This window comes from Canis lupus, chromosome 13, assembly GCF_048164855.1.
Source record: "Canis lupus baileyi chromosome 13, mCanLup2.hap1, whole genome shotgun sequence".
In the NCBI taxonomy this organism is placed as follows: domain Eukaryota; kingdom Metazoa; phylum Chordata; class Mammalia; order Carnivora; family Canidae; genus Canis; species Canis lupus.
Window position 1 is genome coordinate 10,232,717 of NC_132850.1, and position 27,783 is coordinate 10,260,499.

Genomic DNA, 27,783 nt, shown 5'->3' on the forward strand with positions numbered 1-27,783 from the left:
GTGAGTAAAGCTATTTGAATTTTTTAGAAAATATAGCAGGGAGCCTGTTTGTCCCTCTGCCTGTGTCTCTGCCTCTCTCTCTGTGTGTCTCTCATGAATAAATAAAATCTTTTTAAAAGGAAAAGTTTACTTAATACTTAATTTTGTGCTTTAAAAATTTTATTTATTTATTTATTTAATTTGAAAGAGAGCACACTAAGGGGGTGGAGGGGCAGAGGGGAGAGAAAAAAGCAGGGTGCCTGACTCTGGGGCTTGATCCCAGGATTCCAGGATTATCAGCTGAGCTGAAGGCAGACGTTTAACTGGTTGAACCCACCCACATGCCCCTAATTTTGTGCTTATTGATGTTTATGATGTGCCAGACATTGTCCTTTGTAGCAAGAGCAAAGAGAGCAGAATTCCTACCCTCAGGGACCTTAAAGTCTAGGAGCTGGACATGAATTACTGAAGCCAGGACTTATTAACGTGGTAAAAACTGCACACAGGAGGCCCCATGGCAAACTGTGGCAAACGGATTTGAGATTGGCTGGAGTTTGAACCTGGCTCTTGCATTCATTTGCTGTTTTCTTGGAACAGGTAATGTCCAGTTATAAATGGAGTCATGCAGTAATGATTGTGGACAGGCTTCTAGGACCTGCCTGTGGCTCACTTTCATTTCAAACACTTTCTTTATCATCTCTTTTGGTGCCTTCTCTTCTTCCAGGTTAAGGTTAAGACGAGAGCAGAAGGCAGAATTTAGGATGCTGAAGTCCTCAGACTAAATTGCTTCCTCTCTTGCAAATTTAACATTAAGCTCAGGAGAGTACAAACCTTGCCGTTTACCATACCTCCTTTCCCCGCATTGCAGAAACTGACAGGCCAAAAGGCAACAGCTAACCATGCGGCAGAACTGCTGGCAAAGCGGTTCCTTACCCAGAGGTCCTCTCAGGAAACCACTGTGCTGCTTGTGGATGAGGTAAGGAGGTTCCCCTGGGAGGATGAGAAAAGTGGCATCGTGCTTGACTGTGGCACTCCGGGAGCAATTGCTGGGTCGAGAGGGTGTTCCTGGCTCCTTTCATCCTTCATTCATCTGAGCCTGTTCTTTGGTGGGGAGAGGCATATGTCCCTTGATGTCCTTGCTGCTTTCGTGTTGGGACCTGAGAAGCACATGCAGCTAAAGCAGTGGTAACCGGTCTTCACTTTGCGGCTCTGGCTCGGGTCTGTGGTTGATCCTGCATCTCTATCCATTTACTGGCAGCTTGACCTTCTGTGGACTCAGAAACAAGACGTAATGTACAATCTCTTTGACTGGCCCACTCACAAGGAGGCCCGGCTTGTGGTCCTGACCATTGCCAACACGATGGACCTGCCAGAGCGCATCATGATGAACCGGGTATCAAGCCGACTAGTAGGTCCAAAGGCTTTTCTCAAGCTGTTCTTTCAGATCCATAACCTGGGCTAAGGAGTTCCAAAAGTTAAATATACAGGAAGCTATAATAAATAGGAAAAGTATAAAATGTGATTTTTGAGATTCTCCTAATTAAATGTGTCACCATTGCACGATTTTCTGCAAACACATCTTGCTGTCTGCACAGCGCCCTGAAGGTCTAATTATTCATGACAAATATTGAAGCACTCACCCCTGCTAGGCGATGTTAGATGCATGGAGTATAGCGGCGAGCAAGGCAGATGCAACATCTGCCCTTGTGGACCTGGTGGTTCATCAGGAAGCCCACATCGAGTACTTAGAGCATGATGAGTGAAGCCAGGAGCCAGGCCTGTGCTAACCGGAGAGCCAAAGATACTCCCACCTACTCAAATGAGAGCACCTCTGCCTTGATCTAGTAAATGATTCTAGTAGAATAAAAGTTAGATCTCCTAAATGATTCTAGTAGAATAAAAGTTAGATCTCCTAAATGATTCTAGTAGAATAAAAGTTATTTTAAACAAAATAAAGAAATACTTGAGAACTATTGCTGCCCTGCAGGATAGCACTGGTCATTGTCAGTAGTGAAAGGAGCTGGAATCCGTGGTGGTCCCAGGATGGAATGTGTAACCTGTTCTATGGGACTTGGAAATCAGGCTTAGAGACACAAGGGTGGCCATGTGGCAGGACTGTGAGGGTGGATAATTAATGAACTTGTTCTCTATTATCTTGTCTTCTCAGGGTCTCACCAGGATGTCCTTCCAGCCCTATACTCACAGCCAGCTGCAGCAGATCCTTATATCCCGACTCAAAAACATAAAGGCCTTTGAGGACGATGCCATCCAGCTGGTAGCCAGGAAGGTAAGTCAGCTTCAGGGAGCATTTGCTTATACCTAGAAACCAGGCAGCAAGTCTTGGCTGAACGCCTGCCAGTGTGAGGCCTGTGTTGGGTGCTCTGCAGATGAAAAGAAACTGAGAAAGTCCTGTAAAAGTAAATATCAAAAGTAGAACAAAAGTGTGAAAAGTTCCTTTACCTTCTCATTGTATAATTAATTATCAGGCTTTAATATGGTGGGCTTACATACAAATGAAGATTAATGGATTCAGGGGGCAAACAGCATTGTATAATGAAAAGGCCATTATAGGCAGTCAAGTAGCAAACCGTTTGAATCCCAGCTCTAATATTTAGCGGGGATTGGAGGTTATATGAAAGTTACTTAACAACTTCCCAAGCCTCAGTTTTCTTCTCTGAAAAATGGGAATAAAAATGTTGACCTCCTAGGATTGTTTTGAGAATTAAGTGAGATCATGTTTGTAATGTGTCTAGCAAGGCACACAGGCCAGGGTAGGTGTGAGGTGCTGGATAGCTACATCCTCCAAGCTCACTGGGAGGATGCCAGTCAAGCCTGTTCTCTAAGGCTGCTGAGGAGCAGAAGTGGGTGAAATGTCTGCTTCAAGCTGAATGCAAGAATCCACACATCCGCAGTCTTTCAAAAGAAGACTTGACATGATCAGAATTCTGAATGCCTAAAGCAGCAACACATGTCATGGCAGCTCAGAGCTGGGTGCTGTATGGGTTGCTGTATTGGGGTCAGAGGTGAGACAGATGGGGAGCTCAAATCCAAGCTTTGTTTTCTAGGAGCTCAAAGGTAGCACCTAACTCCTCTGTTGGGTAGTTTTTCACTTCTGCTATCATGCAGTTTCTGAAAGTTCTTTTTTGTCTCTTGTCTCTCTAAAGTGTCCTTTTTAATGCCGATCTGTTTATTTGAGATTGTCTTCTCTCTTTTCCTCCAAGATGCTTTTTGTCTGTTGAGTTTGGACTCTGTCCTGCAGCGTTAGAGACTTTCCTCAGATGTCTTGGTTGTCTACTCTGGTGTATGCACGAAGACTTAAGAGCTTTGGGGAGTTCTGAGCACACGAGTGGGGCTTGTTCACTGAGAGCTTCACTGTGGAGTAATCTGATTGGGCCAATTTCATTATCTCCAGTTCTTTCCCTTTAGGTTAAGATGGTCAGATTTTCCAGAGTAGGCATCTTGGTCCTGCCTGGAGAGTAGTATTCTGGAAGTGGGGGAGGTAGGCTGCAGTCAGAGAGGGTGGAGGTCTTCAAATTCAGCATGCAAATAGTAAACATTTATGTCTAGTAAGGGACCTCCCCTCCCTGCAATCATACCTAGTGTTCCCTGGTCCAGAGACTTTTTGTTTACCCTTGCTTGAGAATAAATCTCTGGACTCCTGCCATGCAGAAGAGGGATCATCTCCAAGGCAAAGAGTTTTATAGCGACAGTACAAATAACCAAGGCACAGAATTACCCACAGAGCCCTAAACCTTCCTGTGAGTGGCCCTAATATTTACCTAACAGCATGAAATGGGGGAAGGAATCTAGGGCAAGGGGCAGCAAACCTATTCTGTGAAGGGCCAGGGAGGAGATGTTAATAGGCCTTGTGGTTATAGTAGTCTCTGTCACTACTATTCAGCTCTGCCCTTGCATCTTGAAAGCAGCCATGCAGACTAGGTAAATGAATGCTCATAGTTGTGTTCCAATAAAACTTTATGGACAAAAATGTGTGGCAGGCTCTACTTTGCTGACCCCTGCTCCAGAGCATCAGTTTCTTTCTTTTTTTTAAGATTTTGTTTATTTGTTCATGAGAGAGAGAGAGAGGCAGAGACACAGGCAGAGGGAGAGGCAGGCTCCATTCAGGGAGCCCGATGTGGGACTTGATCCCAGGACTCCAGGATCACACCCTGGGCTGAAGGCAGACGCTCCACTGCTGAGCCACCTAGGTGACCCTAGGGCATTGGTTTCTTAACTTTCAACCAGTCCTTATTTTAGCCAAACATCCCCCTTTACTTCCAGTTCCAGTATTGCAATCATCTGAGCACTTTGAAGCTATTTAGTGTAACTTAGATTTTTTTCTTGGATTCCTTAATACTGACTTAGGAATTGGCTCTCTCCAGTCTGCAGAATCAACCATTACTTTGCCACCTCTTCCAGCTTGCAGAATGATACTCTCTGCTCCTCTCACGTTGCTTCCCTTCCTTTTGGGGTTCTTGGTTTCAGAAGGCATCAAATTTAGGTGCTGTTTTTACTCAAAACTTTGTAATTTCAAACCTCTCTTTCATTTCTATACATATAAAGAAACATAACTATTTTATATTCTGTTTTTTTACAATTAGATGCTGTTTCCCATGCATCCCATGCAGATGTGGCTTTGTTTTTGTGTCTTTTTTTTTTTTTAATTGTATTTACTTTTTACTATATGCTTGTGTTCTTTAGAACTTTGAGAATTAGTTGAGGGCTGGGTTGAAGTTAGTTCATTTAGAATCTGTTTTTGCTTCTGTCAGTTACCAAGGGCCACTATCACCTGGGACCATTTTTAAACAAAATTCTCCATTTGAGGTTTTTAGGAGACACAACATAAATTTGGGCTGCAAATCCACATGAAGGCTTGTAGTTGCAAAGACTCCATATTTACACCTATCCGATACCAGGGTGCACCCAGGCCATTTTGCTTGCCATCTCTTCTGCATAGTGGGTCTTACATTCACTCTCATACTGAGGCTGTAGTTGAGGTCAGAGTCCAGGTCTTCTGTTAGATTCCATGTGGGGTGGGCCCCAGCTTTTCTTTTGTGTCCTTCACTCCAGCAGCAGTATAAAAGGGTATTTTATACTGGTCACTAAGGTTCATGGATACCCCCAGGGCGAGAACTGGTGTTTGGGTGTTTTCTTGCTTTCCAGGGTCATCTGTTCACTATTTTTTGGTCTCTACAGTAGCTCTTGAGTCCGTGTTATTAACCGCTACACGGTGCTGCCTCACAAGGCAGTGGTAATAATGGGAGGGAAGAAGTGATAGGCTGGAACCATCCATGGGACTTCTGTACCCACTGGATATGGAAAATCAGAGAAGGGGGGAATATAAGCTGATACTCATGTTTTTGTCTTGGGTTACTAGAAAAATGACTTTTATTTGAACATTACATTTGCGTTCTGAAAATAAATATACACAAAACATTTATAAACTCTGATAATCTCACTTCCCACAGATGACCACTTTTAATCTTGGTGTGTTGTGTATGTGTATGTATACGCCTATACAATTTGCTCTTGTAACTTAGCGTAGCATGAATTTTGGGAGGAAATAATCATCTCAGGATGTAGTCAGGCAGGCTGTTGTTACCTGTGTGATGGCTGCTGGGCAAATGGTGGGGATTGCTGGCAAGTCCTAGGAATACTGAGAGATCCTTGCAGGCTGCAGAGTCCAAGAATTCCAATCTCCACGAAATTTATAGTGCAAGTGGCTTTCTCAGTCAGCTTGGGAGAGAGACAGGATTCCCTGTAAAGGGAGCCTGTGTGCACAGAAAGAAAGGAGCAGTGGGGTCACTGGCTTCATGGGTTGGTCTGATTCATCTAACCACAGATTCCTCTGTGTCTTCCAGCTTTGTGGCTTCCTTCCCTCATGATATGGTTCATTTAGCCATTGACCAGGTGGTCTCCAAATTTTACCACATGCTGTGAGGGAGACTGCTGTAATCAAGATAGGCTCCACATCAGTCTCTTGGCTTTGGCTGGCTGCTTCTGGGGCACATTATTCTCTTCATGAAAGGAATGAGAACACTTGTGTTTCTAGGTGGTTCAATAATGATCTTGGTTGGGCCAGTGGTCTAAGTTTTATTTCCCAGATTTTCAATAAAGCTAAGAATTCCTGCCCTTTCCATTATGAATTTATCTATAAATCCAAGACAAAGGTTTAGACTCAAGGAAGAATCCCAGAAACAGTGTAATAATTTATATCCAGGCTTCCACCAGGTTCCCACTGGGGCTAAGCACATACCTGCAGGCTTAAGCCCATTCTCAGCACTGCCTTTCTTTTTTAGCTGAACATAGAATCTGTTGGTTTTTCTCTTGGGCTGAGATAATGGTAAAACGATCTCAAGGAATAAAATACTTCCTCTGGTAGGTAGCAGCCCTTTCTGGAGATGCACGACGCTGCCTGGACATTTGTAGGCGTGCCACAGAGATCTGTGAGTTCTCCTGCAGGAAGCCCGACTCCCCTGGCCTGGTCACTATAGCCCACTTACTCCAAGCAGTAGATGAGATGTTTTCATCGTCATATATCACTGCCATCAAGTAAGTTGCTTCTAATGGATGTACATAACAATATTGTACTGTGATTGTGTAATTTGATAAATATAGCTACAAAGGTGATTTTATTAAATATATAAATGTTTCAGTGCACTACATCGTAATCCTTAAAAGTGCATAATGTTATGTGTCAAATATACTCAGTTTTTTAAAAAGTAAGAATCTTCTGCTTCCTGACCCTGAAACTTCCTCGATAGAACCCAGAGAAGGTCCACAGTGTAGGAAGTCCATGGGAATTTCTGTGCTTTTATTCATTCAGCCTGCATTTACTGAAGACACTGCCATTTTCTTAAGGGGCAAACTCTACAGGGAGCTAGAAATGCAAACCAGCAGAGTAGGAGAATCATGACCTGATTCTGGTACTCAGGTTTTTATGAGTATCAGCACCCATAGCGAAGTTCTTGCTATTAGAACAAGAGGAAGGAAGAAGCTATTTCTCGCCCAATGAATGATACACTCTGCTCATGAAATGAGCATGCTGGTATGTTTCCAGATGTGTAGTTGTGTCCCTGGCTTGCACAAATGGCATTTTCTATATCGCTTTGAAACTTTAAAGGGTAGAGGAAACCTTACTGAATAATATAGGAGAAAATATTTCCCAGGCTTTTTTCCCCCCTCTCTTCTCTGAAGACACAGGAAAACTTTATTTGGCTTTTCCCTGGGCCAGTGGTATAGCCACTTACGAGAATTCTTATATTTTCTTTAAGAAATTCCTCTGTTCTGGAACAGAGTTTCCTGAGAGCCATTCTTGCTGAGTTCCGTCGGTCAGGACTGGAAGAAGCAACATTTCAACAGGTGATTGATTTTTTGCTTTCAATCCTTCTAGATTTTGCTTTTGTTTTGCTCTTGTTTTCTGCTTGTGAGATTGAGCCCCGAGTTGGGCTCTGCGCTCAGTGCAGGTCTGCTCAGGACTCCTCCCTCTGCCCCACCCCAGCTGTGTGTGTTTGTGCACGCGCACACATTCTCTCCCAAATTAAATAAAGAAATGTTTTTGTTTTTGTTTTTTTAAAGATTTTATTTATTTATTCATGAGAGACAGAGAGAGACAGAGACACAGGCAGAGGGAGAAGCAGGCTCCATGCAGGGATCTCCAGGATCAGGTCCTGGACTGAAGGCGGCACTAAACCATTGAGCCACCCGGGCTGCCCAAGAAATCTTTAAAAAAACAAAGATCAGTAAGACAAGAGTTACTGCCCTAATACAGCTTTGGTGTGGGGGGTGGATAAGGCTCTCAGCATGACCCATTTTAAAAACAAATTACAAATATCAATGCAAACACTCTTTGAGCATTGTTTCAATTACATTGGACTCATTAGGGCTAGTGTTTGGAGGTTTAAAATTAGTGTCCATAGATAATGGACTAACCTTAAAAGATTGTTAAAGGTGTTTGAGTGTCTACCTGGGAGCGTGTGTGTCCGTGTGTGTGAGAGAGACTGTATTTTAGACATACAGATAGGTCCAGCTACTTCTGTACTTTTATGGTTTCTTAACTTTTTAAAAACCTGTTTTAAACTGCTAGTTATGCTTGCCCATTATTGTTCTCCTCTTAGAGCCTGAGACAGCTCTTCCAGAGTGGCTTTCATTTTAGTGTGTAAACACTTCCTGAACATCTGTAATGTGTCATCAACTGTGAAAGTGTGGCAGGAACCGAGTTGAATTGGTCAACGACCCTGTTCTTGACAAGCTCCCAGCCTGAGTGGGGGGTGATTTATAAATAGCAAGTGCCCAGGAAGTGCTGCAGGCTTGCCTGGCGCCGGGTGCCTTAGGAGTACCCCCCGCCTCTCTTTTTGCAGTATTCTCCTTGGGCCTTTGTGCTTTAGCACCTGTGCTATAATCTGCTAAGGAGAGTACCCTTATAGCAAAATTTGACTTGAATTATGACAATCTCATTTGGAACTCTTACTCCCTGGAGATTAGGACTGTTTATGTAAGTGACAATTACTAGATATTTTATATCCATTAACACATGAGGGATGTGGGAGTATGCTTAATAGATGAAACTAAAGCTCAAAAAGTGAAGTAACTTCCCCAGGGTTGTGTGTTTAGGTGATCAGGAGAACCAGGATTGAGACCTGTTCTGATTCCAAAGCCCGACCAGCATGCTGGCCCTGGATCTGTGCCCCATCAGGGCACTTGTTGATGCCTTCAGGGTATTGAGTATCCTACATAAGAACTGACTTGGGGGGGCAGCGCCGGTGGCGCAGTGGTTTAGCGCCACCTACAGCCCAGGGTGTGATCCTGGAGACCTGGGATCAAGTGCCACGTCAGGCTCCCTGCGTGGAGCCTGCTTCTCCCTCTGCCTGTGTCTCTGGCTCTCTGTCTCTCTCATGAATAAATACATAAAATCTTAAAAAACAGAAAAAAAAAATGTCTGACTTGCCTACAAGAAATAAATGATGAGGTACAGAACCAGTACTGCCTTTCCTCTTCCCCTTTCTGGCATCTGACCTCACATTTGCTTTTTGTTTCTAGGTGTACAGTCAACACGTGGCACTGTGCAGAATGGAGGGACTCCCGTACCCCACCATGTCAGAGACCATGGCAGTGTGTTCTAACCTGGGCTCTTGCCACCTCCTCCTTGTGGAGCCCAGCAGGAACGACCTGCTCCTTCGTGTGCGGCTCAACGTCAGCCAGGATGATGTGCTATACGCGCTGAAGGAGTGAAGGGCTTCACAAGGAAGGACTGTGACCAGCTCTTTGCAAAGAGCTTGATTTCCGCTTTCTAAGCACATGGAATTGTTGTAGCAAAGTATACTGCATGGAAATGGCTGTCATGACTTTTGAAATTTTCCATTAAATAATTTGCTGTTTTTTAGAGTGTTTGAGAAGTCTAGTCATTACAAACACCAGATTATAAAAACCAAACCATCCTTCTGACAGTAGGCCCTTCTTGTGACTCTTCTGTTAGCACTGCCAGTTATTTAATGGCAACATGGTATGCACACAATTATGTGTATCTATATTAAATAGTGGTGGGAGAATGTGTAAGAAATGGTTACATTGATTGCCTCTGGGAAGGAACTAGATGGCTATGGTCAGGCTTTAGAGGAAGATTTACTGTAAGTCAATGAACAATGTGAATATAACAAAGTTTATAAAAGAGAACTACTACTTGGGGTGCCTGGGTGTGCAGGCGGTTAAGTATCCAACTCTTGGTTTCAGCTCAGGTCATGGTCTCAGGGTCATGAGATCAAATCCTACATCAGGCTCTGTGCTTAGCATGGAGTCTGCTTAAGTCTCTCCCTCTGCCCCCACTGCCCCTCCCATGGTCTCTCTCAAATAAATAAATCTTAAAAAAAAAAAAGCCTGCTAGAAATATAGCATATATATATATATATATATATATACTTTAAAATATAATTTTAAAAAAATTACTATTTATCAAAAAAACAAATCTTTAAAAAGACTTAGAAAGCACAGAAAATATACTGAGAAATAAATAAAGAGAGTCTCTAAATACGAATCTATTCCAGTCAAAATCTTGGCAGGGTTTTTGTGTAACTTTGCAATTCTCATTTACATTTCCAACCAACATTTACATTTCTAACCAACAATGGAACTGACATCTAAAGTCTCCTGTCGGGCACTAAGGAAAAACACAGCACCTGTGAATAATCCTTCCAGAATGTTTGACCAAATCTGATAAAGAAAGTTATCAGAGGAATCAAAATTGAGGGGAAGATATGCAAAGCAACTGTTCCTCTTCAAAAATATCAGTATCGGGACACCTGGGTGGCTCAGTGGTTAAGCATCTGCCTTTAGCCCAGGGTGTGATCCTGGATTCCCAGGACTGAGTCCCATGTTGGGCATCCCAGCATGGAGCCTGCTTCTCCCTCTGCCTGTGTCTCTGCCTCTCTCTTTCTCTCTCTGTGTCTCTCAATAAATAAATTTTAAAAAACAACAAAAAACGCCTAAATAGCTAAATGCACCATGTGAACCTTGACTGGGTTGTGGACACGAACAATTATAAACATTAGGGAATATATATTATGTAAGTTTGAGGTAAATGTTAAACTTTGTGAATGGCAAGTTTTTGCCGTTCTATAGAAAGTCCTTATTATTTATGGGTGAAAGAACATCTGCAAATAGTTCTCAAAAATTCAGAAAGAAGTACATATATGCATATATGTTTATAATTGGATTTAATAGAGGATCAGTATCAGAGCAAAAAATTACACAATAAAAAAGAAAAATGAGTAAATAGGTCATCTACACAATAAGACACATGAATAACAAAATGGAAGCCTAGTAAATGAGGCCTGCAAGTCAAAACTTCCACACATACATTAGAAAACCTTTCCATGACCATAGGAAACAACTAGAACCCAAATGCCCCACTGATGGGAATGTAAACTGGCACTGTTTTGGAGTTGATTTGGTAATATTTAATCTGGAAAATGCAGGAACCCTCCGAGTCAGCAATCCCACCTCTAGGTATATACCCTAGAGAAACACGCTGGACCCCAGGGTTTGTGTACAAGAATGTTTACGGCACGGTAATGGCAAGCAATTGGGAAAGAATCATTTTCATACTATGAAATACTACAGAGATGAGAAATAACCACATACAGTATTAGGTATTGATGTGGATGAAGCTTACAAATAGAGCAAAAAAAGGAGTTGAAGAATGTATGTAGTGAGACCAATGACACGATGTTGACGCCCGCAAACAAACGCTATAGGCGGCTTCCAGATCCCCACGTGCAGAGGAGGGCAAAGAATTCAGCCGAGTAAGTTTGTCTTTGGGAAAATGCTGCAACCTGAGAGGTGTACAGGTGGCTTCAACTGTATTGTGATTTTTTTTTCTTAAATTTGTGGTAGATACCCGTGTATTTAGGTCAGTTCCTAGAGAAAATAGGAGCTACTTATTGAGTAGCTACCTGCTTTAGACACTGGAGAGAACTCGGGGAACAGAAACATCTGCCTTTGTGGAGCTTGCATTCAAACAAATATGAAATATTGCATATGTCTGCGTATATTAATTATCTCATTATAAGAGAAAACTTCTTTAATGAGAAGAGAGATGAGAATATGAGAGCGAAACTTCATTTTGAATGGTGAAATGACCTCTTTGGACAATGGCCCGAAAGCAGTAAGAAGACAGGCCCTTTGTCCAAGAAGACTGGAAGATTTTTGAAACCGCTAACTACAAACTGCAAATAATAATAATGTAAAAGTTTAGGATTCCGGCAGGAGCGCGGTGCTAGGTTTGTCTTGGGCGAAGCTTCCGGTTAACGCCCCTCCACCCGACATCCCGGGGCCGCAGGGCAGGGGAGCCGTCTCCGCGTCAAGCCGGAGTGACGTGGACGAGGTGCCTGGCCCTGCCGCTCTCACCTGGGCAACGCGCCTAACGGCGAGAAAGGGGACGTGCAGTGCCTTACTGAGAAAGGGCAGCCCCTTGGCGTTTCTCTGGGGACCCAGGTCTCGAGCAAACCCCGACGGCGGGGGCGAAGCAGGAGCCTCCGGGACGGAGCCTGCGGCAGCCCCGCCCCCACGCCGACGGGGCGGGGCGCGGGTGTAGCGCCCGACGGGAGGGAGCTCGGCGGGGAGAGCGGCCAAGAGCCGCTTCGCGGACGCACCGGCCGCCTGTGCGCGAGCAGCGGCGCACCCCAAACCTGCCCAACTACCGTCTGTCTCTCCGAGCGTCGCGCTACCTGCCCGAAGGCGCCTGCGCGCCGAAAACCTCACCGCTGGAGTCACCTGTTGGCACGTCACGCCCGCCCCGGCTTGCGCCTGCGTGGTGCGCGCCTCACGGGGCGTGGCGTCACGTGTCCGGGCGGGAGCCGCCTCCCGCAGGGTCGCTTCCTGTCGCGGCCGCCGCCGCCTCCCCGGGGCCGCGGGAGCCCTGGGCGGTGCCGGGCGGGATTAGGACCGGGCTAGCGTCGGATCCGCGGCGAGGTACGCAGCGGGCCCGCCCCGGCGAGGGGTGCTGGGGGGCAGACGCGGGCGCGGGGGCGGGTCCCTCGGCTTCGCCTCCGGTGCGCGCTCCGCGGCCCTCGCGCCTCGGCCTGGGGACCTGACGTCCGTCTCTGCCCCGAGCCCGCTCGCCTCAGCGCCCCGAGGGCTGCCGTCACCCCGCGCGCCCGCGGCCGGTGAGCCTCGGAGCCCCGTGGGTTTCGCCCCTCGTCTCCATCGCGACGCCACTTCGCCGGGCCGTGGCGAGGTGCTCGGTCCTGGGCAGCCTGCCGGCCTCCGTGCTCCCTCCGCGGCCGCACGGAGGATCCCGGATCGCCCGCCCGGCGCCGTCACGTCCCCCGCCCCCGGGTGCTTCCCGGAGCCCCGAGGGCCCCGCCCGCGCCGTGCCGCGTCTCCCTGCGCCCCCGGCCGCAGCTCCCTCGCGCGGGTTCCTCCCCCGGAACCCTTGAGGGGGTTCCCTCTGGGAGTCCATTCCCCGCCTTCCCCCCAACTTTTTCATGACTCAGCACAAGCATCACTTTCTCCAGAAGCTTTTGGGGGTGCGGGCCGGGGCCGCGGGGGGCCGCTGGGGGGTGGCAGGCCGGGCCGCGGGGGCCGCTGGGGGGTGGCAGGCGGGGGCCGCTGGGGGGTGACAGGCCGGGCCGCGGGGGCCGCTGGGGGGTGGCAGGCGGGGGCCGCTGGGGGGTGACAGGCCGGGCCGCGGGGGCCGCTGGGGGGTGGCAGGCGGGGGCCGCTGGGGGGTGACAGGCCGGGCCGCGGGGGCCGCTGGGGGGTGGCAGGCGGGGGCCGCTGGGGGGTGACAGGCCGGGCCGCGGGGGCCGCTGGGGGGTGGCAGGCGGGGGCCGCTGGGGGGTGACAGGCCGGGCCGCGGGGGCCGCTGGGGGGTGGCAGGCGGGGGCCGCTGGGGGGTGACAGGCCGGGCCGCGGGGGCCGCTGGGGCCGCTGGGGGGTGGCAGGCGGGGGCCGCTGGGGGGTGACAGGTCGGGCCGCGGGGGCCGCTGGGGGGTGACAGGCGGGGGCCGCTGGGGGGGTGACAGGCCGGGCCGCGGGGGCCGCTGGGGGGTGGCAGGCGGGGGCCGCTGGGGGGTGACAGGCCGGGCCGCGGGGGCCGCTGGGGGGTGGCAGGCGGGGGCCGCTGGGGGGTGACAGGTCGGGCCGCGGGGGCCGCTGGGGGGTGACAGGCGGGGGCCGCTGGGGGGTGACAGGCCGGGCCGCGGGGGCCGACAGGCCGGGCCGCGGGGGCCGCTGGGGGGTGACAGGCCGGGCCGCGGGGGCCGACAGGCCGGGCCGCGGGGGCCGCTGGGGGGTGGCAGGCCGGGGCCGCGGGGGCGCGGGTTCCGTCACGTCGTGTCCTGTTGCGGTCGGGAGCCCGAGCGGGAATGCGGGTCGCTGCGGAGCTGAGCGGCCCGACGGGACTTGGTGTGGGGACGAGTGTCCAGGTTCGTGCTGCCAGTGGCGGCCACTGGTTGAGGCACTGGATTTCGAGCCGTAACGTAGCGGGAGCCGTTCTGAAGGCTCCAGCCTTGCGCGCAGCGGCTCCCTGAGTGGCCGACCGCGCCCCGCCGTCCTCCTGGTGGCCCCCAAGCCGAGCAGGCGGGCCGCGGCCTCCCACCGCCGTGCCGCCGCCGGGCCGTGCCGGTGCGGGGCTGGGAGCTTGGCAGCCACACCCACGGCGGCGGCGCTGCTGGGGGCGGGCCCGGAGGCTCCTCCCGCCTGACGCGCTTTCCTTCCCCGTCAGACCCGCGTCCGCGCTGCCGAGATGCCAGGGCCGAGACCCCGGAAAGGCCCTCAGGCCAGTGGCCGGGGCGTGGCCGCTGCGAAGCAGGTATGGACGCTGCCCCCCTCCGCCCCGGCCGCCTGGGGTCTCCACGCGGCTCGGGCAAACCGGGTCACCTGCTTGACTCCCTCGCTGGTCCTGTGAGACGGGCGGCGCTCCCTGGAGGCGGCGGCGCGGTCAGGCCCCTCTGACTAGCGCCGACCAGCCGCGCTGGGAGAGGAGCCTAAACCCGGCTGCGTTTCGACCCAGGCGTCCTCCTGCCACGGTCACTCCATGAGTGAGCGGGCTCAGGAGCCACCAAATTTGGGGTGTTCTGATGGGGTGTCATCACTGTCATAGGTTTCTCATTTAGGGCCACGATTTTGCTTGCCAGCCAAGGATGCCAGGGCTTGAGGACTGTGGCCATTGGAAGAGCTTTGCGGCTTAGAGACACAGGGCTCTGGCCCAGGTGGGAGACTGAAAAGTGTATCCTCTAATCTGCTCCCTTTATTTCTTCTGGGCCCAAGTCCTGAAACTTCTTAGTCCATTTTTATGGTCTTAAAAGAAGTGGGTAAGGGAGGGTGTGGAGTGGAGAGCATAGACTGAAGTCACAAGCCCTTTACTTTACATGCTAGCTCTGCCACTTAAGGCGGTTTCAGTTTCACCTGAGCATAGTGATGGAAATAGGGCTACCTTTTCCTAGGGCCGTCAGATTCATGGAGACAGAGAGTAGGATGGTGGTTGACGGGGTAGGGGAGGGAAAGGGGAATTGTTGAGTAAGATGAGAAGGGTTCTGGTGGTGGTGGTGGTAGCACAGCAGTGTGAATGTACTTAATGCCACCGAACTGGACGCCTAAAAATGGTTATGGTGAGGGGCACCTGGCTGGCTCAGTTGGTACAGCATGCAACTCTTGATCTCAGGGCCCTGAGTTCAAGCCCCATATTGGACGTAGAGCTTACTTTAAAAAAATGATTAAGATAATTTTTCTGTTTCATTTGTTTTTTCAAAGATTTTATTTATTCATTTGAGAGAGAGCACAAGTGGGGTGGGGGCTACAGAGGGATAGAGAGAAGCAGGCTCCCTGCTCAGGGTTGCAGGGCTCGATCCTAGGGCCCCGAGATCATGACCTGAGCCAAAGGCAGATGCTTAACTGACTGAGCCACCCAGGCACCCCTTGTTATGTTTTGTTTTAAAGTTTATTTATTTATTTTTAAAGTATTTATTTATGTATTCATGAGAGACACACAGAGAGAGAGAAAGGCAGAGACACAGGCAGAGGGAGAAGCAGGCTCCATGCAGGGAGTCTGATGCAGGACTCGATCCCGGGATTCTGGGATCAGGCACTGAGCTGAAGGCAGATGGTCAACTGCTGAGCCACCCAGGCATCCCTAAAGTTTATTTATTTTTAAGTAATCTCTACACTCAGGATGGGGCCAAGATCAAGAGTCCCAAGCTCTTTCAACTGAGCCAGCCAGGCACCCTGTTACATGTGTTTTACCACAATTTTAAAAAAACAGGGTCTAAGTCTCAGGATTTGAGAATTAAAAATCATGTAGAATGTTAAGTGCAGTGCCTGACAGCTAGTGCTGTTACACTGTAATAATAATGGCAATGTAGTCTTACTGGGTTCTTTATACTCACTAGGGAGATAATTGCCCCAAAGGCTAATCTTGCAGGCCTCAGTTTCCCTGTCTGCACATTGTGCCTCACACATAATGAAGGAGCCTTGGACTGCCTGAGACTGGCTCTAGGACTGGTCCTCATTGTGTGGTTCCTAAGAACCCTTCTCTGCTCTCAGCTGGGGCTCTTTGTGGAGTTTAGCCCTGAGGACATGATGCTGGGAATGGAGGAGACTGAAGATGATGGAGACCTGGAGGCTGAACTGCTGGCCCTCACCGGGGAAGCAGGGGCCACAGGCAGGAAGCCAGCCCCCAAGGGGCAAGGTGAGTTTGTGGCATTGGGCGGGCTTGTTGCTGGGATCAGATGGGTTCAGGTGGGTGGTAGAGACGGTTGTCTCCTCACAGCTGGGAGGAGCCAGTTGGATCACCAGATCCTTGATACCCTGTCTTCTGCAGTACTCCCACCAGGAGGCTGTCTCGTCCTGCTCATACACCTGTGTGATGGGAAGCTCATTCCTTCTCTGACGGCCCCTCTCCCCATTATGGACAATGGTCCTAATGAGTCTCAGACTGACTGACTTCTCTATCTTAGCCCTAGCTAGGGCCCAGTAGAGCGGAGGGGCTCAGGCTTAGCACAGGTTGCATTGAGCACGTAAGTACACAGACGCTATTGAGTAAGTGCAGTCTCCCTCCCCAGCCTGGAAGAGGGCAGAGACCTGAAGCCTGGGAGCGTCTGAGGGTCTAAATCTTTCTTTTAGAGAGAACCATCCCTCATCCCGTGTGCCCCTGAGATGAGGACAGTGGGGGGACCTGGGAAGGGAGTCACTGGTCTGGGAGACCCATGGCCCTTACTTCTCTCGGTCCAAACCGGCTTTGCAGGTAGATGAGCCTGGGTTTGCATCTTGGTTACTAAGATTGCAATGTGAGGAAACTTAACCTTGGTATTATCAGCTCACGTGTGTAAAATGGGAGTGACACCTACCTTGTAAAAGTATCGTAAAGCTTCCCTGGACGTTAAAAGTCTATACGTATGGGAAACGAGGCTTTGGGGAATAGATAGGCATGTCTGTGAATACCTATGACAAAAATGCCAAGAAGGGAGCATTCCCAGGAAGCTTTCCCAGCTGAGGGTCTTTTGAGCTGGGTCATGAAGAGCAAGGGTTTTCCAGGTGGGACTTTGGCTGTGGAAGAGAAAGAGGATTTCTCCCTGGATGTGTCTTGCTGGCACAGGGGACCAAAGACCCTCCTCACGGACCTTTGATTGCCCTCACTGTCTGTGACCTTCTTCCCTCAGCCCCCCTGCCTATGGCTCACATCGAGAAGTTGGCTGCAGACTGCATGCGGGATGTGGAGGAGGAGGAAGGGCTGGAGGAGGAAGGGCTGGAGGAGGATGCAGACTTGCTGGTGCGTCTGCCACGCTGGTGTGGGGGGAGGGGGGGGCTCTGTGATCAAGCCTGAGGAAGAGGCCTGGGCTTTGTCTTGTGTGTGCTCTGAGGTTGAGTGAGTGCCTTGCCCAAGAAGGGCCCATTTTCCTAACCACGATGTGAGGTCTCTTTTGACGTGTGGTCTGAGCTGTGCATTTGGGAATTTTCAGATTTGGAGTCTTCACTGTTTTTAAGGCTTTTAAGGTCAGATTAAAGGAGTGTTTTGGTAAAGAGGACTTTGAGGCACAGTGATTGATGCTGACGATGCTGCTGGGGGTGGGGGGCTTTATTTTCGTACCCTGTCATGGGTATGATGCCGAGGTTCCCAAGCTCCTGAGACTTGTCTCTTTTCAGACTGAGCTGCAGGAGGTCCTGGGTGTGGATGAGGCTGGGCCCCAGGATGGTGATGAGACAGCTAGCCCAGGAGGCTCTGAAGAGGAGAAGGGACAGGAAGACACCGAAGCCCCAGGGCAGACAGCTCTACTGACAGCTTCAGTCCCAGCAGCTCAGGTAGGTTCTGGAGGGATCCTGTGCACCTCTGATGCCCTGAAAGTGTCTGTGGAGAACATGCGTGTAGCATGGCTTGCTTAGGAAGGCTGCAGTAGCCCTTCCGCGCTCCTCCACAGCTGCCCCAAGCAGACAGCCTGAGAAGCTGCTTGCGGCTGGCCAGCCTCAAAGGCCTCTCTGTTCTCCCAGACCACCCCCTGCAGCCATTTCCTGGCCTCCACAGATTGTTTAGGCCTCTGTGTTTCCCTCTGACATGGCGTCTGGCCTCTCCAGTGAGTCTTTGCCTCCCACCTTGAGGCTTTTAGGCTCTTCCTTCTCCTTGAATCCAAGAGCTCCATTTTCTGGGGCAGCTTCCTTGCAGGGAGGGAGCAGCAAGGGCCTAACTGGCCCTGGAGTGGCCATGCCCTGAACTGAAGTATCTACAGGCTGGAGGGCCTCGGGGGCTGCAGGCTCTGCTGGAGGATCGGATCCACAACTACCGGGAGGCTGCAGCCAGTGCCAAGGAGGCAGGTGAAGCAGCCAAAGCCAGGCGCTGTGAGCGTGGCCTGAAGGTGGGTTGGGCCTGGCCAAGGAACAGCGCTGGGAGGAGTGGGGCTGAGGGCAGTGGGTAAGGCTTCCCCACCACCCTTGTGGAGGTGAAAGATTCCTGGCCCATCTTCAGGCAGGGTTCAGGCTGAGATGACTCGCTGGGCTTCTGGTTCTCTCTTTCAGACTCTGGAGGCTCAGCTGGCTGCTGTGAGGAAAGGCAAGAAGATCAGTGAGGATGAGATTCCACCTCCAGTGGCCGTAGGCAAGAGACAGCCGGCCCCCCAGGAAGCCGCTGACAGGAACCCTGAGGCAGAGGCAGATGCCCCAGCTCCCTTCACCAAGGAGCCAGGTACCTGGAGGCATTCCAAGTCCTATCCTAGTCTCTAAGCTCAGAGCCTGCCTCCCCATCCCACCCTGCCCGTTGTCATCAGTTGTACCTTCCCTGAAAGGTCTTTGGGCCAACTGGACCTGTAGGCACTGGGACCCAAAGGGTGCGCCTTCTTCGTTGACCCTTGTGCCACTTCTGCGGGCTTTTTATTTCTTAATAGACAAGCCCTCTCAGCCGGAGACAAGCCTCTCGGGCAGTCTTGGCATTTCTGCCCCGCCTGATTCAGACCCAGACCCACGGGCCCTGCTGTCAGCTCGACAGAGAGAGTACAAGTTGGCTGCCCTGAATGCCAAGCGGGCTGGAGACCTAAACCGTGCCCGAGAACTCATGAGGATTGGGAAGGTATGGCATCTGACTCGGAGGCCCTGTGTCCAACCCCTTGTTTCACAGATGGGGGCAGTGACCTGCATGGTCATACACGTAGACTGGGCCTGAGGAAGATGGGTCTGAGGGGGAAGTTTTTTAGCACAAGGGTTCCCTGGCTGATGCCCACACCTGCTTTTCCTACTGTAGAGATTTGGTGCAGTCCTGGAGGCCCTGGGGAAGGGGCAGCCTGTGGACCTGAGTGCCATGCCCCCGGCACCTAAGGGTCAGTATGGGGACAGTGGGTTGGGGCCGGCTCAGGCTGACATCGGGGAGTTTCGGGGCCAGGACTCACCAGGCACCTCCACTTCCACCTCTCCTCTGGGTCCCCAGATCTGAAGGCCCTTCCACAGGCTTCCAAGGCTGTCACAGCACCCCCAGTTGTACCCCTAGCCCTGGAGCGAGTGCAGCCAGTGACAGGCTCTGATACTCCAGCAGCTCCAGGTAGGACGGGATGGTGGAACTGTGGGCTGGGGCCCTGGGGAGAGGCAGCAGACTGATGCCATCTCTTTTCTTCTTTCAAGTGGTTGCTGCTGAGCCACCGACGGTACTGGATGCCCTGCAGCAGAGACTAAACAAGTATCGGGAGGCAGGCATCCAGGCCCGGGGCAGTGGGGATGAGCGCAAGGCGCGGATGCATGAGCGCATAGCCAAGGTGGGCCCACAGCTTCACGACCTCTCTGTGGCTGCGGTGGGCCTTGCTCTTCGGGTCTTTGTCTGTCTGTCTCTGTCTTGGGAGTTCCTGCTGCCTCAGGGGCTCGCTTGCCTTCTGGGTCTCCCTCTCCCTGTGTGGCGTCTACATGCCATGGTCCCCGCAAGTCCCCCCTTCCCTTGTAGCAATATCAGGATGCCATCCGGGCACACCGGGCAGGACGGAGAGTGGACTTTGCTGAGTTACCTGTTCCGCCAGGTGAGCAGGCTCGGCGAGGGGGCCTTATACGGAGGTCTGGGAGCAAGATAGGTGGGGAGGGGCAGTGCTTGCTCACGTGTCTGCCTCTAGCCATGGCCCACAGCCGCCTCGTGCTTCTCCGAGGCTCCCCTGCCCCTCTCCCAGCCATCTGTCTTCCACAGGATTCCCCCCCATTCCTGGCCTGGCGCCCGCTGTGGGCACCGAGGAAGATGCGGTGGCAGCTACTTTAGCTGCTGCCCAGAAGCTGGCTTCCTTGGAGGATCCAGCCCCAGCAGAGGAGGAGGAGGAGGAGGAGGATGAGGTTTGGCTCAGGCCCGAGGCTCCAGGGGTTGGCTGGGGGGAGTAGCGGACGAGGGCTAAGCCCACTCACTCCCTGTCGTCGTCTGTACTAACAAGCTCAGTGAGGTAGGTATGCTTTCTTCGGTTTCACGGAGAAAAAACTTGGCCAAGTGCACCCAGCCAGGAGTTAGCAGAGCTAGAGTTGGGCCAGCGTCTTTCTGACTCCAGGGCCCAGCTTCAGTCCCTGTTACCCTGCTTTCCTACTGGGAAGGTTTTGAGGCAGCTTCCAGCGCTGAGGTTCTCTAGGGCCCGTGACGGGAGAGCCACTCACGTCCGGTTACACGGCAAGCTAGTGCAGCATTAGGAAGGAAGCGCAGGTCCGGGAGCCGCCGCAGCCTGGGTGGGAAACAGACCCCCATGACACGTTCCCGGGCACCTGCAGGATGAGCCCCCAGCCCAGGCCCCAGTGGCCAAGAAGCCAGCGAAGCCTGCAGTCCCTTCATTTCGGGCCTTGCCTGATCCCAAGGCCTCGAGTTCTAAGGAGTCGCTGAGTCCCTCTGGTGAGTTGGGGAGAAGGATGGATGAACGAAGGCTCCAGGGAGGGACAGGCATGGCCCTAGCCATCGTCCCTCGTCCTTCAGTGCGGGAGCAGCTGGCATTGCTGGAGGCGCGGAGACTGCAGTACCAGCGGGCAGCCCTGCAGGCGAAGCGTGGCCAGGACCTGGAGCAAGCCAAGGCCCACCTACGGGTGGCCAAACGCCTGGAGGCTCAGATCACCCAGGTACGAGCTGGCCGACCTGTGGACCTCTCCAAGGTGAGTCTCGCCTCGGTGAGCAGCAGGACTTCTCAGGCAGGGGAGGCGCTGGCTGGCTTGATGGGCGGGGCCAGGAACGAAGCAGCTGCTTGGTGGGGGCAAGGTGCAGATAGGATGCGGGGACACCTGGGAAAGAGCTGTTGCTTATGTTGCTCTGCCCCGTGGTCCCAGAGGAGGCCAGGAGGCCAGAGGGGCTAGCTGGGGTCAGAGGTGACAAGGCAGGGCAAGGCAAGGGGGAAGCAGAGCGTGGCGGCGGCCTGGGGTAGAGTGGGAGGTAGTGAGTTCCCATCATTGGAGGTTAGTGGGAACTGGAGAAACAGTAGTGTGGATTTGGTGTTTGTTATGCTCAATAGAGGAATAATCTGACTCTTGGGGCCCCTGAGGGGCCTTGTGACCTGGCCAGGTGCCTTCACCCTTGACGGATGAGGAGGGCGACTTCATCCTCATTCACCACGAGGACCTGCGGCTCTCCCAGAAGACTGAGGAGGTGTATGCCCAGCTACAAAAAATGCTTCTGGAGCAACATGAGGTCAGTCGTCGTTTCTCTTCCCCTTTCAGTGCCCGCGGCCCCCTTCAGGGAAAGGTGTGGGGCTCAGGTCAGATGGGCCTGGATTCAAATTCTGGCTCTTTTACTTACTGGTTGTGTGACCAAGGGGAACGTACTTTGAAGACGGGAGCGAGAAAGGAGTACTAAGGGAGGCGGGTGTATCTGTGTGTCTGGGTGTGTGTCCGTTGTAAGTCAGCCTCTGAAATGCTGTTTCTATTAGGTTTTGAACAGGAGCTTGCTAAGTGAATTTGGGGGAATGGCTATCCTCAGGAAATAAAACAGCAAAAAGTTAGAAAAGTGTGATGGGACTTGGGAACAGTGGCCTTGGGGTATGTGTTAGGGGAAGGGGGGTGAGGCTACATACAGAGGAACGGCGGGGCTCAGGCCTCGAATGCTAAACTAAGCAGTCCTGCTACGGGCTCTGGTGTCACTCTGGGCGCTTATCTGCAGAAATGTGTGCTGTTCTCCAAGCAGTTCATGCACCAGGGCAACGTGGCCGAGACCACCAGGTGAGCAGTGGGCCCGGGGCTGCGGCTTATTGGGTGGGGGAGATGAGCCCTGCCGTGCTGACGTGCCCACCTGTCCCTGTCAGGTTTGAGAATCTTGCTCAGGACCGCAAGAAGCAGCTGGAGATCCTGCAGCTGGCCCAGGCCCAGGGCCTTGACCCTCCCAGCCATCATTTTGAGTTGAAGACATTCCAGATTGTGAGGTGCCAAGGCTTAAGGGAAACGGGTTCCATGCAGGGATGGGACAAGAGACTGGAGACATAGGCCTTTTTAGTGAGGCGTCTGGGGCTGGCCGTGCCATAGGCACTGGTGCTGGGAAGGAGTGGGCCGTGGCTGCCTGCCCATGAGAAGCTCAGAGCTGCGGCGATGGCGGCGGGAACTCGGGACTGGAGGTCACGGAGGTCTGAGGTGTGCGTACCAGCCCTGCCACTGCTTGCCCAGGCCAGGTTTGCTTCCCTGGGCCTGCTCTCCTGACCACCTTCCAGCAAGGCAGCCAGGCAGGCACCAGACAAGGGGACCTTCCCTACTGCTCTTTGTCACAGCTCTTTGTCCTTGCTTCTTGGCTGTAGGATCTTCTCAGAACTCAACAGCACGGAAATGCATCTGATCATCGTCCGGGGAATGAATCTCCCAGCTCCTTCAGGTAGCCCCAGGGCCACCTCTGCACTGGGCGCTTGCCCAGACCCCTCAGCCCCGGCTACTCCTGCTGATCCCGATTCCCCTTTCTCCATCATAGGGGTGACTCCTGATGACTTGGATGCTTTTGTGCGGTTTGAGTTCCACTACCCTAACTCGGTGAGGTTCAGGTAGAGGGAGGATCCCCTGAGCCCCACCTTCCACTCCAGGACCCTGTGCCCAGTTTCTCTGCATTCCCTGGGACGTCTGGCTACTGGGAGGGGTTTGAAGACGGGGCTGGGGGGCAGGCACTTCCCTCAACACTCAGCCTAGAGGTTTCACCCTATACACCTCTTTTTCAAGCTGTCCTGACTTCTTCCATCTTCCTGCTTTAGGAGCAGGCTCAAAAAAGCAAAACAGCTGTAGTGAAGAACACAAACTCTCCAGGTGAGGACCGCTCTTTCCTCCGACCCGCTCTCTCCTGTGTGTGTGCAGCACTTTCGTTTTCAGAGTGTTTTCAGTTTATTATCTTAAGTTGGTTTAATCAAGAGGTAATACATTTGGGGAAACTGAGGCTCAGAGAGGTAGAGGGACTTGCCTAGGGCTCCATAGCAAGGAGGCAATGGAGATGGGACTTGAATCCAAATCCTTTCCGTTTTGGTATAATCTGTATCTAGTAAGAGCACAAAAATTGTGTGGACTTCCAAGCCAGGGCCTAGAAGCTCCACCACTGTCTGGTAGGTGTCACTCCGAATTGTAGGCAGAGAGGGAAATCCAGCCGTGAGCCCATGCCACTTCTTGTCTTTTCCCATTCTTGCAGAATTTGATCAGCTCTTCAAACTAAACATCAACCGAAACCACCGGGGCTTCAGGAGGGTGATCCAAAGCAAAGGAATCAAGTTTGAAATCTTCCACAAAGGGTGAGGCCCTGATCAGGCCACTGCCAGGATGGGGGGTGGGGGAGGGGGGGGGCGGAGCAGCTTCTGTTGCTGCCCCTACTGTTTTTCTGCATGAGCCCGGGGCTCCCACCGGCCTTCCCGGTCCAACAGTCGGCTGATTCTTGGTTCCCCAGGTCCTTCTTCAGAAGCGACAAGCTGGTTGGCACAGCTCACCTGAAGCTGGAGCGGCTAGAGAACGAATGTGAGATCAGAGAGATTGTGGAGGTAGGATGAGCAAACCCAAGGACCTGCAAGTAAGAACAACATTCACGGACATCAGTCCCTACTATAGGTTTCTTTGTGCCCGTTCATTTTGAGGCATCGTAAATGCGCCGTAGACCAGGTGCTTTCCCATTCCACATATGAGACTGACAGGGTCCGAGACAGCGTGCTAGCATCACTGGGCAGGAAGCTGTGATGCTCTGCACAACATGCCCCGCTACGTCCCCGGGGATGGTGGACTAGAGGGCCCCTCGAGGGTCTGACGACTGCCGTCCTACGTTTTGAGGGGGGCTGGGTTGTGGTCGGCACAGCTGTCTAGTAGCACGGTGGAGCGGAACAAGCTCTGGACGTAAAGCTGAGCAGGTAGTTCCAGATTGGGGGCCCCCTGGAGTGTAGCTGGTCTGCGTTTAGGAATTGGCTCCAGAGAGCTTCTTGAACTTCTGTGAACTCCCTCAATTTCAGGGGCAGGGACTTGGAGAACTTGTGTGTGACAGGTGAGGACACGAAGGTCCAGTGAGAAGGGTGCCGGGTAGGCACCGAGATGGTGCCACTGGTGGGCCTTGGCCCACGTCCTTGCTGCTGCCTGTGTAGGCTGGGGCCTCTCCTGCCTCGGAGGAGGGGAGCAGGGCAGCGGCTGGATCGATGCTCTTGGCCTGTGTTCCGGTCCTCGCCCTGCCACGCTGGCTGTGCAGCCTTACCGTCCACTTCTCTCGGGGCCACCTGTGAAGGAGGGCAGCTTAGTGCTTAGTGGCTTTCGGGCTATGGCTTGAAGCGTGAGCATCTGTTCAGGGAGCGGCCATGGGAAGACTGGGCGGAGCCCTGGGGTCTCCTCTCCACCTTGGAGCACGGATACTTACTTGGATTTATGTGTTACTTAAGACAACCTAAAACCGCCAGAAGGCAGGACCGCAGGATTGTCCTGCCCGTGCGGACGCTGCAGGACATGAGCTCCTTTTCTGACCCGTGAGCCGATGAGCACTCTGCTCCCAGCCCGGGGCCTCTCAGTTACCATCTCCGTGGCCTTCACAGGTGCTGGATGGAAGGAAGCCCACCGGGGGCAAGCTGGAGGTGAAGGTGCGGCTGCGGGAGCCTCTGAGCGGACAGGATGTACAGACGGTCCTGGAGAACTGGCTGGTCCTGGAGCCCAGGGGCCTGTAAGGTGGGCAGCTGCCTGGGTCCCTGACCTCTGCCCTCCAGAGTGGTCTGGGTTCCTCTCCTGTTGGGGAAAAAACCTAGGACTCTCTCCTCTGTAAAGACAACCAAGGGGCAAAACTGTTGGGTAGGGCTGGGGCCAAGTTCCTTGGATTCTAGAACTGGAGGTCTCGAGTCTGACTGCGGGAAATCTTTTCTAAACTGTTGGCATGTGCAATACAGTTTAGACTCACGACACGTGCTCTGTGCCCTCGTGCAGGAGACGGCCCGCACTGGGAGAGGAAACGGGCCGCAGCTGCGTGCAGGAGTGTACTCTTCCCAGCTTTGTTGGCTACAGAAACCTTTGTATGTAAGGAAGATGCTGCTACGCGAGCACCAAAGATCTGGGGAGTATGTGTGTTACTGACCACAGCCCTGGTCCTCCACCGGAGCAGGCTGGATCCCGGAGCTCTCCCCCACGGCCCCCTGCCGCCAGGCCAGGGCATGGATGGCCTCCTAGCCTCGTTGCTCTGTGCCGGGGGTCTTCCAGCCCCTTAACCCTTGCGTAGCAACTGTGTGTAGCTTATCCTCACCCTGGATGCAACATTTCTGGATGTGCCTTTCAAAGCTCTGAGGGATGGGAGAACTTGAGGGTGACCGGGAAACCCCCTGCCTGGGGCGGGGCTGGGTTCCGTGACTCCACTTGGTCAGTGCAGCCCGTCCCACACAACTCAGTTTACCCTAGCTGTGCCTGTGCCTTGGCTCCTGACTGCTGCTGCGCCAGCCTCCCTGCTTCCCGAAGCTCTCCTGGAGGAGGAAGTTATACCCAGGAAGGAGTGCTGGGAAGTAGGGGCGAGGCTGGGTCTCGGGTTTGGTCTGTGCATCTATGACTAAATGACTGTTAACTGGAAGAAGAAAAACAAATAGAAAAAAAATAATATATATATATATATATATATATATGTAATTTTATGTAGCCGCTTTTATTTAAGAAACTAGGTCAAATTTATTATAGGGGTTTTACAACACTCTATATGCAGAGTAATTATCAAAGTCCTGAGTAAAAGCCCTGTTCCCTGTCACTTTTAAAAGCCAGAGTGGCAGTAACATTTGTTACTGACAGAAATTGCCACCATGGCTTCCGCTTTTGAGGGAGGGCAAGGGGAAGCCTTAGGTCTGCTGCTCCCCTAGACAAGTCCCTTGGTTCCTGCCCAGGAAATTCTCCTTTGGCTCTGTTTTTCTGAATGGATGGAGACAACGGAGGGAGTTAGAATAGATTTAGATTTAATAGCCAAAACTGCAATATGCTACATTTCTTAGAAATAAGCGTTAACATCTTTTTCCCCCCCTTTTTGAAGCATTAGGTTCAACAGAGCATTCCTCAAGATTTTTTAAAGGCTATGAGTGAAGCAGATGCATTCAGCTTCCCAGCCACCATGGGACTGCATAAGCACAGCTCAGGGATAGAACTTCTTCGTGTCTTTTTCCAGGATAGGGCTGGACCATGCTTCCTGCCCTTAAGAGCAGAGCGGTTCGTGATGAACAGAATAGAAATGACAAACGGCTTTTTTCCTAAAGTTTTCTAGCCAGTCTTCCTTACCTACCGGTGAATTACCAAAATTTCCACAGATGTGAGAGCTAGAACACTTGATTGCAGTCATATCTGTGTGTCAAGCAATAATCTAGAATGAGAAGGAAGTTGTTAGCTTTTAGAAGGTGGCCTAGAGCAAAGGGGGAGGTGACTCGGGAGGGTTCCTGAGGGTGTGCACCCGTCCCGGCGTTCCTCCAGCTGCGATTATCCTCAGAGGTTCCAAACAGCCCTAGGAGGTTTTACATTCGGGCTCCGCTAGGAATGAATGCCCTGTTCTGATTTGACAGTTTTGTGCCTCAGAGACGTCCTTTCACGACCTGTTCTGCTCTGGTACGTGTCATTCCCCTTTGCTTTTGGAAAACAACCCGCAGGCTGAGGAAGGTGAGACGAAGCCACCCACTGGACTTGGAAACTGAGATTGTTAAAAGGCCCTTGTAGCAGCCACGGCGTGCAGGGGTCACTAGTGGGCGGCGCCTGCCCAGCCTCCTGGTCCTAAGATCTGTCCTCTTTCAACAACCAGACATCAAGAGTTCTGGGACTCCTGGGCAGCTGGGAACCAGTCACAACCCAAATAACTTTACGTCGTAAATTCTTTCTTCAGTCTAGTGCTAGATGTGCTTCCTTTAGAATTAGTGAACTGAATAAAATAAAAATTTTAAAATTTATATTAAAGGGCAAAAGATTTTAGAACCTTAACATTATTTTCCTTTCTTATGGCACCACTGTGAAACCTTCATTGTTACTTCCAAATTCCGAGCAGGTTTCCTTAAGTATTCGTGGATGGCTCCTAAAAGATTTTGTTCCTTAAGAAAGCTCCTTTTAGGATGAAACTGTAGGGCTGAGACAGAGCCAGGGAACTTGCACCTGCTCCAGCTCCATCACAGATTTTTCCCTCCCAGGGCCTCAGCTTCCCAAGCTCTAAAATGGGCATGATCATGCCTGCTCTACTCCTTAGCCTTTCTAGCCATATATTCACTCCCTAAAATAGAAACCACACCACAAACATAATAGAAAGTGTTCGGCAGATGCCCTGATGACTGAAACACATGAAGATGCATAAATTATTCCCCAGGGACTAGTTATGCTAGAAGCAAATTCATTTGGAAATTTGGGGCCAGCCAGCGTTCAGGGACCACAGCGGGTAGGGGAAGACACTAGATGAGAACTTCCACAAAGCAAAGT

The 27,783-nt window shown here is 51.9% G+C and overlaps 2 protein-coding genes and 1 long non-coding RNA gene across 12 annotated transcripts in view; 2 read left to right on the forward strand and 1 right to left on the reverse strand.

The window, feature by feature from the left end:
* The window catches only part of ORC1 (origin recognition complex subunit 1), a 29,800-nt gene extending 20,439 nt beyond the window's left edge, over positions 1-9,361 (forward strand). For 4 of the 5 annotated variants that reach the window (XM_072772103.1, XM_072772102.1, XM_072772107.1 and 1 more), the window contains 6 exons: positions 848-955; positions 1,238-1,387; positions 2,147-2,266; positions 6,362-6,531; positions 7,254-7,341; positions 9,019-9,361. In XM_072772103.1, coding sequence (XP_072628204.1) covers positions 848-955; positions 1,238-1,387; positions 2,147-2,266; positions 6,362-6,531; positions 7,254-7,341; positions 9,019-9,210 — 828 coding nt within the window. In that variant the 3' untranslated portion in view covers positions 9,211-9,361. The remainder of the gene's footprint in view (positions 1-847; positions 956-1,237; positions 1,388-2,146; positions 2,267-6,361; positions 6,532-7,253; positions 7,342-9,018) is intronic. The other variant, XM_072772106.1, reaches the window with a different exon arrangement.
* LOC140602533 (uncharacterized) lies at positions 170-12,431 on the reverse strand. Its single transcript, XR_012005475.1, has 3 exons — positions 11,881-12,431; positions 1,620-2,388; positions 170-1,437 (listed from the first exon to the last, which is right to left on the reverse strand). It is a non-coding gene; the product is annotated as an uncharacterized lncRNA (long non-coding RNA).
* On the forward strand, positions 12,085-27,297 carry CC2D1B (coiled-coil and C2 domain containing 1B). Of its 6 annotated transcripts, XM_072772109.1 has the most exons (26): positions 12,362-12,444; positions 14,201-14,287; positions 14,579-14,687; positions 16,018-16,162; positions 17,133-17,242; positions 17,617-17,772; positions 18,195-18,320; positions 18,481-18,646; positions 18,846-19,027; positions 19,199-19,274; positions 19,382-19,492; positions 19,573-19,703; positions 19,886-19,958; positions 20,120-20,259; positions 20,680-20,797; positions 20,879-21,051; positions 21,455-21,580; positions 22,049-22,107; positions 22,191-22,307; positions 22,674-22,747; positions 22,841-22,899; positions 23,115-23,166; positions 23,540-23,639; positions 23,792-23,882; positions 24,909-25,038; positions 25,291-27,297. In XM_072772109.1, the coding sequence occupies exons 4-25, from the start codon at positions 16,051-16,053 to the stop codon at positions 25,035-25,037; spliced, it is 2,481 nt and encodes an 826-aa protein (XP_072628210.1). In that variant the 5' UTR covers positions 12,362-12,444; positions 14,201-14,287; positions 14,579-14,687; positions 16,018-16,050; the 3' UTR covers position 25,038; positions 25,291-27,297. The 6 variants fall into 6 exon arrangements, with proteins under 6 accessions (XP_072628209.1, XP_072628210.1, XP_072628213.1 ...); XM_072772108.1 differs by lacking the exon at positions 14,579-14,687 and having other exon boundaries at positions 12,085-12,444; XM_072772113.1 differs by lacking the exon at positions 17,133-17,242 and having other exon boundaries at positions 12,401-12,444.
* Positions 27,298-27,783: the final 486 nt, after the last annotated feature.